This window comes from Molossus molossus, unplaced genomic scaffold (assembly GCF_014108415.1).
Source record: "Molossus molossus isolate mMolMol1 unplaced genomic scaffold, mMolMol1.p scaffold_m16_p_5, whole genome shotgun sequence".
In the NCBI taxonomy this organism is placed as follows: Eukaryota; Metazoa; Chordata; class Mammalia; order Chiroptera; family Molossidae; genus Molossus; species Molossus molossus.
Genome location: NW_023425388.1, coordinates 58,673,629 through 58,683,947, shown reverse-complemented (window position 1 = coordinate 58,683,947; position 10,319 = coordinate 58,673,629). Strand labels below are relative to the sequence as shown.

At 41.6% G+C, this 10,319-nt stretch overlaps 1 protein-coding gene across 1 annotated transcript in view; it reads left to right on the top strand.

The window, feature by feature from the left end:
• The first annotated feature begins 2,629 nt into the window (after positions 1-2,629).
• PPP1R2 (protein phosphatase 1 regulatory inhibitor subunit 2) overlaps positions 2,630-10,319 on the top strand; it is a 31,215-nt gene continuing 23,525 nt past the window's right edge. The window contains exon 1 of the mRNA XM_036243449.1: positions 2,630-3,037. Within this exon, the coding sequence (XP_036099342.1) occupies positions 2,913-3,037 (125 nt within the window). The 5' untranslated portion in view covers positions 2,630-2,912. The remainder of the gene's footprint in view (positions 3,038-10,319) is intronic.

Here is a 10,319-nt window from a genome sequence, read left to right as displayed (position 1 = left end):
GGATGGGGCCAAGAGAGAGGCACCACAGTGTGGCTGTGAAGGCCACTTGGGGAGATCCCTAAGGAAAACATGCAGCTCAGACAGGCAAAGTTGTTGCTCTTCTGTCCTGCCTGCTCACTTCCTCCTCTGTTATCTCCACTCAGCATTCATTCCTTTACTGAGGCTGGGTCCATGCCAGGAACTCAGCTACAGGCCGAGGGCCAGGCAATAAAAACAATCATTTTCAGGAAGCCTGAAGTCGTTCCTGAGGAGCAGAGTTCTAAGGACAATGAACTAAATGTTGCTTCTCGAGGCACAGATGCTGTGTTCAGGGAGATGAGATTTGGGCCTAGAAATAGGAGGCTTGAGTGAGATCACTGCCATTGGGTTAAGATAGAGGTAGCCCTTCCCTCACCCACATTCTCTCCTCCCACCCACTGCAGTGGCCAGACATTGCTGGGAACCAGGTGTCAGCTCAATTAAAGGAGGAGTTTTCTTAGAGTTGTCTAAAGATAAAATGAGCTGTGTTTTTGGGTGGAGAGCTCCTGGCAATTGGAGTTGTTAGCCAAGGGACAGGATAGCTACCTGGTGGGATTAACAAGGCCCTTTCCAGATCTAGTAGTTTATGAATTCAGAGGGGGCTGGTCTGCTGAGGGGCCAGTTCTGGGTGGCCTACTCTACTTTATCATAAGGATGATGAAGAGGCCTGATCAGGTAAGAGTGGTGGGGAAAAGCCTGGTGATAAGGAAGCTAAGGACTGTGGGTAGGAGTAGAAGGGGAAGAAGTGTATACGGCTCCCATAACAAAATACAACAAGCTGGGTGGCTTTAAACAACAGAAATTTAACGTCTCACAGTCCAAAATTAAGGTATCAGCAGAGTTGATTCCTTTTGAGAAACCTAAAGGAGAATCTATTTAACGCCTCTCCCAGCCTTGGTTGTCCAGGTGATCCTTGGCTTGTCGATGCATCATTCCAGTCCTCTGTCATCACATGGAGTCCCCCTTCTTATCTGTCTCCACATGTTTAGCTTTTTATAGGGACACTAGTCATATTGGAGTAGGAGCCCACCCTACTCCAGTATGACCTCATATTAATTTAACTAATTTGATCTTCAACTACTCTATTTCCAAATGCTGTTACATTCTAAAGTACTGGGCGTTAGGACTTCAACATAGCTTCATTTTAGAGGGACACAATTCAACACGTAACAGGAGGCAACTCGCTTAATGGCCAAGACCTCCTCTTTTCCCATCTGTACAATTCCAGTGCTGACAATGCATGCAGAGAGATTGGGTGCCTAGAGTAGACACCACTCCCTCTGCTGGTCCTTACTTGATTGTAGGTATAGCATAGTTCTGAGATGGTTCCCAGAGCTTTGAAATTCTGCCCTTCTCTATACTCCCTATACTCCCTAGAACCACTTTCCCTCTTGATGACATCCACACCACTCCTAACCCAGATACAGCATTGAGGTCTTTCCTTCTCTCTCTTTTTTGGTTAATCCTCACCTGAGGATATTTTTCATATCCTCCACTGATTTTGTAGATAGAATGGAAGGGAAGGAGGGAGGGAGGGAGGGAGGGAGAGAGAGAGAGAGAGAGAGAGAGAGAGAGAGAAACATCTATATGAAAGAGACACATCGATTGGTTGCCTCCTGCACAACCCCGACAGGGGCCTGGATCAAACCTGCAACCCAGGTATGTGCCGGGAATTGAACTAGCGACCCTTCTCCACCTTTCAGTCTGAGCCTATGCTCTTACCACTGAGCTTAACCTGCCAGGGCTCCTTCTTTCCTATCAAAGTCCTCCTTGGGGAGTGTGTGAGGGCTTCTTTCCTTTTTCTTCTTTGAGACTCTCACAAAGACCTATACAGCTTCCAAGGCTTCTGGCCTCTTTTACCCAGTGTTGCACACACAGTTACCTTAAGTGAATTCCCTAGATTTGGGGGGAAGACTTTATAAACCCACAATTATAGGAACTTCTGCCAGTAATACCTTCCACGGAATTACCAACATGGAGAATGTGGTAAAATGCATTAACATCAGACTAGAAGACAGACATCTGAAGCTCTGTGACTACGCACTATGGATGGGCTGTGTGAAAATAGAAATCAGGTCATTTCCCCTCTGTGTCCTTTAATGTCTCCAAAATTTATTTCTAGACTATTTCAGTGCTGATATTCTATGATTTCATAAAAGTCAATATTCTATGATTTCACAATAGGTCTCTAATGATCATTTCAATGCTGATATTCCCTGATTTTAAAATTAAGAGTTAAACTTTTTATGTGAGTTAAATGGAAGAAAAGACGAGACATACTTCTCTGAAAGTCAGCTAATATCTTTGAGGAATGATGTCACCTTTGAGTCTCAGTTTTCCCACCTACAAGTATATTAATAACAATGTGGCCCTCATAAGGTGGTGGGGACGAGGGTGTTTGGAGAGCTGTAGCATTCTGCACAGAGGCAAGCCAAGAACCTCTCTGAAGGTTCTCTTAAGCATCTCCCCGGCTCCCTGAGCCAATAGCACTGGCAGGTCGACAGACAGAGCCAGGAGGGGGCGGGGCGAGAAGGTTGGCTTTGTTTTAGCCCCGCCCCACCCTAGATATCGCGAGAGGGCGGGCCCGCTTGGCTTCGGCGTCGGCGTCGCTCCCGCGCTGGGGCGGTAGGCCGGCTTCTCTCCGCCGGTCACAGATAAAGTGCCGGTGGCGGAGGGCGCGCTAGAACCGTCAGCCGCGCGGCGTCGGCCAGACGCCAAAGCGTCGGGGTCGTTGTGTCGTGAAAACGACGCCAGCTCCGCGACAGCAGGTGCGGCCGCTTTAGCCCCAAGCGGGCTCGGCGGCTGCCTGGCGAGTCTCGGCTCGCGGCTCTTCCTTTCCTCCTTGGACCCCACGCCAAGCCGCGATACTGAGCCGACCGCCCGAGGGGCGCGCAATGGCGGCCTCGACGGCTTCGCACCGGCCCATAAAGGGGATCCTGAAGAACAAGACCTCTACAACTTCCTCTGTGGTCGCCGCGGCTGAACAGGAGCCCGGCAAGAGTGTCGACGAGGAACTGAGGTGAGCGTCTCGAGCGGCGGCCGCTCGTCGCCGGGTCGGCCTGGGAAGCCCCTCGCCCTGCCGGCCGTTACCGGCCCCGGACCCCGAGCGCGGGCCTGCGGCCGGCGGGGCGTGGATGCGGCTCCGGCGCCGCTCGGGTCTCCCTCCTCTGGCAGGCGGAGGGGGAGAGAGTCCAAAGAAGGCAGGAGCTGTGACGTGTTTATCATTTCTTTTTAAGTGTATACGTATACATAATATTTTAAAGCACACATCATAACCTTTGAACTTTCTGAAATTGGGAACATTAAAGAATCAAATTGAAGTTTCAAAGTTCACCTGTTAAGACTTCTATTATTTCTTAACCTCGTATCCGAGGTATCTAAAATTCTTCAATAATTAAAGTATTTTCTTGGCTTGAGAACTCGTTTCCAAAAAAGGAACAATTTATTCGTTGTTTTTTTTTAATTGTCCTTTTACTTTTATTTTTTATGTGAACATTATCAAAAGCATCGTGCTACACTCAAACTCTCTGGTCCTGGTTTGTCATTATCTCTGCACCTAAGCGGAAACAAAATTTTCCGAGTCTTTTATCTATATTTAATGGAAAGCTATTAATTGCTAATTATATTTGCATCTGCAGGGAGAGTTTGAGTGCTTTCTAGTCTTTGTTCTTCGTTCAAGGCATATCAAAACTCAGTTTCGAAAGTAGCAACCTAAAATAATCTAATGATAAACTCTTGCATACTCACAGGTATACATAGAGAAAGATGTTGACACATAGCATTGTGTGTAATAGTAAATAACTGGAAGCAACCCAAGGTCCATTAATAAATTGGTGAAATATTGATTATGGTGCGTTTGTATAATGGAACAACATGCCAGCCTTTTTAAAAGAATGGGATAGGTGTTTATGTACAGAGAAAGATACCCAAGGAGCATTGCTCAATGAAAAAAATTTACTACAGTGTATGTGGTGTAAAATACTGCACTGGATTAGCAGTGGCAGGGTGCTTGGTGTAATAGTGAAAAGATAAGGACTTAATACCGGAAATAAGGCTTAACAAAATTTATTGATATCTGTAGAGTCATAAAGCCAAAAGGATGTTCAGGAAAACTTAGAAATTGGAACTAGGGCACACCTGTTTAAAGGACCATTTTGAGTCTGTAACAGGAGCTACTGCTCAGAAATGGTAAATTTGTGTGGATTTGTGTTACCTTGAAGAAAATGTAAGTAGGGTCACAGCTTAGAATCCTGACCTTGGGGTTGGAAAGGACCTTAGTTTGTCTAGGAACTCCCCCACCCTTTTGAATGCTTGGCTCTTACAGTCTCTAATACAATTTTCCAACCCTGTTTGGGATAAGCCACTTCAAATGGGGATAGGATGGTGGTCGGTGCTTGTAGGTCATGGGATTTAAAAACCAGAATCTCAACAGAAACATAGCTATAACAGGAAGACCAAGTTCTAAAAATCAAAACAAACTATAGAAGGCTCTTATATGCAGCAGGAGTACAGTTCTCACTGGCATTTATGTTTTTAGCTATCCTCCAGTGTGAGCTGCTTTTTGTTTGGCTACCATGTGGCTTATAATTTTCTTCTGTCTTTTCTCTCTTCTCTTAACTTCTACTTATTTTCAACTTTGATCTGCCATAAAATCCTGTGGCCCCACTCTATGTGTAGGTTGACTTCTGTATAATTGGGGTTTGCCTCCAGATCTTTATACCTTGAAATCCATTATGTTAGACTGACTCACCTACATAGGGCTACTCCTTCTGTAGGAGCTGTTTAGCAGGGCAGATTTCATTTAAAAGGGGCCTTTTACAAAGTGGGTGAAATTGATTGACTTGTCTAGTTAGAGGATTATAGTCTTGTCTTTAAATGGAGCTACCAACCCCTGATTCATTGATGTTCATGTTTGGCTCAAGTAATAGAGTTATATGATTGTATAAAGCAAAGAAACTGATTCTATTGGTTGTGCAGTGACCCTTATGGGTTTGAACTGCATGGGCCCACTTACGTGTGGGTACAGTATTTTTTCTTCCTTATGATTTTCTTAACATTTTCTTTTCTCTAGCTTACTGTAAGAATAAAGTATGTAATAATATAACACAAAATACCTAATCGACTTTATGTTATCAATAAGGCTTCTGGTCACAGTCAGCTATTAGTAGTTAAGTTTTGGGGAAATTGGTGCCTCAACTCAAGGTCAACTGTACTATATACATTATTATGTATTATATCACAGCTCATGCAAACAATAGTAGTGACTTTATGAGAGCCTCTTTGAACAGAAACAATAAAAGTATAGTTGGACACATTTGAAACAAACTTGTTGTAATGTATAATTTTAATTTAAATACAACCAGTATTCCCCCTTTTATACAAAGGACTGAATAAGTAACTCAGTTACAGCACACTTAAAATTTAGAAACTAATAAGTTTAATGTGGTGGTATAACTTTAAATGTGGAATAGATTATAAGGCAAAAGAAACTCATATTAAGATAAAAATGACCAAGGAGCTCTGGCTGGTTTGGCTCAGCGGTTAGCATGTTAGCCTGCAGACTAAAGCGTTTCTGATTCCATTCTGATCAAGGGCATGTACCTTGGTTGAGGTTCAAATCCTAGCCCTGGTTGGAGTCGTGTGGAAGGCAACCAATTGATGTGTCTCTCTCACATCTATGTTTCTCTCTCCCCCCTCCCTCCCACTCTATTTGAAAATCAATGGAAAAATATCCTCGGGTGAGGATTGAAAAAAAAAATTGACCAGGGATGTAAGTCATTTTTGGTTATTCTCGTAGTTATGTTCTATAAAGTCACCACAAACTGAATTAATAAATACTGAATCATGACTCCCAGATGAAATACAAAGTTAGGTTTCTGCAAGTCTCTGGTCACATTTTCATCAGCCAAACAATATATAACTTAAAAAAATTTTGTTTTTTTGTTAAAGACACCTTGTTTAATATATGTTGTTGTTTCATTAACATTGAACAGATGGCCAAAGGCACTGTCACTCATGAGCCTGAATGAAGCTTGTCTGATACACATATTTTCTCCATAAGGCACATCACAACCTTCTTGCATTGGTGAAAATGAGACAGCACTTCAGCACTACACTTGGGAGCCATTTTAAACAGTGAATTCGCCAACAAAAAGTAAATAACATGGTACTAAATATACTGCCAAAAGGACACCTATTTACAGTATGAGAGCCGAGCCCTGGCGGGTTTGGCTCAACGATTAAAGTGTCGGCCTGCAGACCAGAGAGTCCCAGGTTCGGTTCCCTCTAAGGGCACATATCTTGCTTGCAGTTTGTCCCTGGCTCAGGTTGGGGTCATGTGGGTAGCAACCACTCGATGTGTGTCTCTCCCATCCATGTTTCTCTCTCTCTCCCTCCCACTCTGTCTGAAGATAAATGCAAAAAAAAAAAAAAAATGTCCTCGGGTGAGGATTCAAAACAAAACAAAATACAGTATGAGAGCTGAAGCAAGAATATAAAAGCATCTCCTTGTTTAACCTCAACTGGGAACTTACATTGAGCAACTCAAATTTTTCCGTGCTCTGTGCATATCTTTGAAAGACCTAGAAAGCACCGCTGAGTATTTATTTTGAAGTTATAGATGAATTTCAGCAAGTACCCTTATTTGCAAATACAGAATCCTCAAATAATCATACTTTTTATTGGTGCCTTTATTGTGTAAACTGTAGTGGTAGTTTTTGTTTTTGTTTTTGTTTTATCCTCACCCGAGGACATTTTTCCAATTTTTGTACAGATAGAGTGGGAGGGAGAGAGAGAGAGAGAGAAACATCGACGTGAAAGGAACACATCGAATGGCTGCCACCCGCACGACCAACCAGGGTCGGGGACAAACTGCAACCGAAGTACGTGCCCTTAGCGGGAACCGAACCCGGGTCTCTCCGGACCGCAGGCCGACGCTCTAACCGCTGAGCTAAACCGGCCAGGGCTCTTTTTCTGCACATACCACTATCCCCCCTCCATCAGTTATAAGAGGATGTTATTTAACATAACATTTTTTTTTTTTTATCCTCACCCTGAGGAAAAATTTTTTTTTTTGCATTCATCTTGAGATAGAGTGAGAGAGAGAGAGAGAGAGAGAGAAACATCGATGTGAAAGAGACACGTTGAGTGTTTGCCACCCACACAACCCCAACCAGGGCCGGGGACAAACTGCAAACAAGGTGCATGCCCTTAGTGGGAACCAAACCTGGGTCTCTCGGGTCTGCTGGCTGACGTGAGCCAAATTGGCCAGGGCTAACATATTTTATTTAACAAAAAGAAAGTTTACCAAGGGATTTTTTTTTAAAGGCCAGAGTTGAGTTGTCTTATTTCATTGGATCAATATCTTCACTTTTTGATTGTGCATCATTTTAGTAGGAAAAAAATCAAATACACTTCAACTGTTTGTTTATAATATATATACATGTACTACTTTGATTAGATAATATCTCAATGCTAAATGTACACTTAAAGTGAGGTTCATATAGTGCCTTATTTCAAAGGGTCTAAAATTTTTTTATACAGTTGTCAAACCATATTTTTGTTTTATGTTTCTGCTGTTATTATTCTCTCTATGATTTGCATTTGTACTATTATCTTCGATGACTTGTTTCTTTAGGTGCCATTAGAACTGGATAGAATCTGCAGATCCACATAATTAGGCATAGGTAAATCTCAGCACATTACAACACACTGTTCAAAAAGAATTCTGCTGTTACCGCCTATGATTGTGGAATTCCCATTCTTTTAGGATACCATGAGTGTAGTACCTAAATCTTGAAAGTCTAATGTCATGATTTGCAACTGGTGTATGCAACAGTTTTTAAAACATGCAATACCAGACTATTTAGTCAGGGGTTTTGACCTCTTTTCCCTTAGATCAGTGGTTCTCAACCTTCCTAATGCCACCACCCTTTAATACAGTTCCTCATGTTGTGGTGACCCCCAATCATAAAATTATTTTCATTGCTACTGTATAACTGTAATTTTGCTACTGTTATGAATTGCCATCGGAAATATGTGTTTTCCAATGGTCTTAGGCGACTCCTATGAAAGGGTCATTCGACCCCCAAAGGGGTTGCGACCCACAGGTTGTGAACCGCTGCCTTAGATTGTCAAACAAAAAAATTACAACAGCCAACACAACAATAGCCGTCTGGTGTGAATGAATCAAAACTATAACTTTTTTTTTTTTTTTAACTCTGGTGAGTATTTTTTTTTAATCCTCACCGGAGGATATTTATCTCAGATATAGTGGAAGGGAGGGAGAGAGAGAGAGAGAGAGAGAGAAAGAGAAAGAAACATCAATGTGAGAGCCACACATTGACTGGTTGTGTCCCGCACGACCCCAACCAGGGCCACAGACAAACCGCAACCAAGGTACGTGCCCTTGACTAGAATAAAAGACGCAACTCGGTCTGGGGGCTGATGCTCTATCCACTGAGCAAAACTAGCCAGGGCTTTTTTTTTTTGTCAGATGGGCAAAAAATATAATATATATAATATAATTACATAATTATATAATATATTGTATAATATAATGTTTTTTTGTGTGCGCTGCAGGATTTTAGTAACTAATGTGTGCCATGAGATGAAAAAAGTTGAAAATCTCTGGTCTAATGTAACAAATCTAGTGAGTAAGTATGTGCATTTCATCAAAAAGAAGACACCATTGATTTTAAGCTGTACCATGATTTTTTTTTTTTTTTTTTTATCCTCACCCGAGGACATTTTTCCATTTTGTTCAGGTAGAGTGGGAGGGAGAGAGGGGAACAGAGAGAGAGAGAAACATCGATGTGAAAGGAACACATCGAGTGGCTGCCACCCACACGACCAACCATGGCCGGGGACAAACTGCAACCGAAGTACATGCCCTTAGCGGGAACCGAACCCGGGTCTCTCCAGACCGCAGGCCGACGCTCTAACCGCTGAGCCAAACTGGCCAGGGCTAAGCTGTACCATGATTTTATGTACCACTAAGAAAGAAAAATACTTTCAATTATAAGATGCCATCTATTTTAAGATATATTCTGTTTTCAGAAATATTAAAATAGTGCATTTGAAATTGTTGAAGATAGGATATTAAATGTTACTCAAGCTATCTTAAGAGAAGTGTGTAGGCCAGTAATTAATCAGGGACCAGATTGCCTGGGTTTGGATCCTGTCTCTACTTATTAGTTCTGTGACTGCCAGTAAGTTATTCATTATATCCATGCTTAGTTTAATTTTTAAATATGTTAATAAATGGAAAGTATTTAACCCAGCACTTCCACCTCACATGTTAGTCTTATTCTAGGAAATATATATAAAAATCTGCATTTTCCTTACATCTCAGTGGGTTTTACACAAAATGCTTTGGAATCACTGTGTTCAATTCAAATTCTACAGCAATATTAGGTCATGCAGGTAAATTATGTTTGGAAAAAAACTTGTGCTTGAATTAATTTCTTTTAATGTAATTTTATATAAGCAAGCCTTAACTTTGTCTTTTTCTGCCTATAAAGGGATATGTCATATAGTCAAAGTCTCACTGAGAGTAAAATTTTTCAAAAATGAGTTTTTGTTTATTAATTGTATTTATTGTTAAGTCTTACTTAATAGTTCAGTAATAGTGTCAGGCTTCAAAGTCTTATACTTTGTCAACCTACATAAATTGAATCTTTATTTAAAGAAAGAGCCATTTCTTAAAATGTGCAATTAAAGTTTAATACCCTGAAGCAAAATCCTGCTTCCCACCCAGGCTTGGTTAAAACTATCAAATGAGCAAGTCAAAAGCAACAAGGAAGTATGAGTAGGTCTTTGAGGTGGCATCATATGAGCTAGCAAAGTGAAAGTGAGAAGTGGTGACTTTTTCTGGACCAGATTTAGGCTGCAGGAAAACTACTCATCTAAGAGTAAGAAGAGAAACTGAAACCAGCAGGTGCTTCTACACTCACAGTAGATCTGCAGTGTAAGTGGTGGTGCCCCTGTTTCTAATAAGTGGAGATAATGACTCAAAGAAGGTCACAGGAACAGTTCCCGATGCTGTTGGGATCAAACTCAAGTTCATTCCTTGGGTTTTGTTACTTCACAACTAATAATTCTACCCAAACTTTAGAGATGCCGAATTCCATATCCAGTGTACTCTGCTAACAGTTCTTCTATTTCACTACTTTCCACCTAAGAAGTCCTGGCATTCTTTGGAGCCTATTGTTTTATACCTTTATTTAAATTCATGTTATTGCAAGATACTGTTAACGTCTTTGGATCTGCATAATTCTAAAGATTTCTTTTTTCTTAGTATG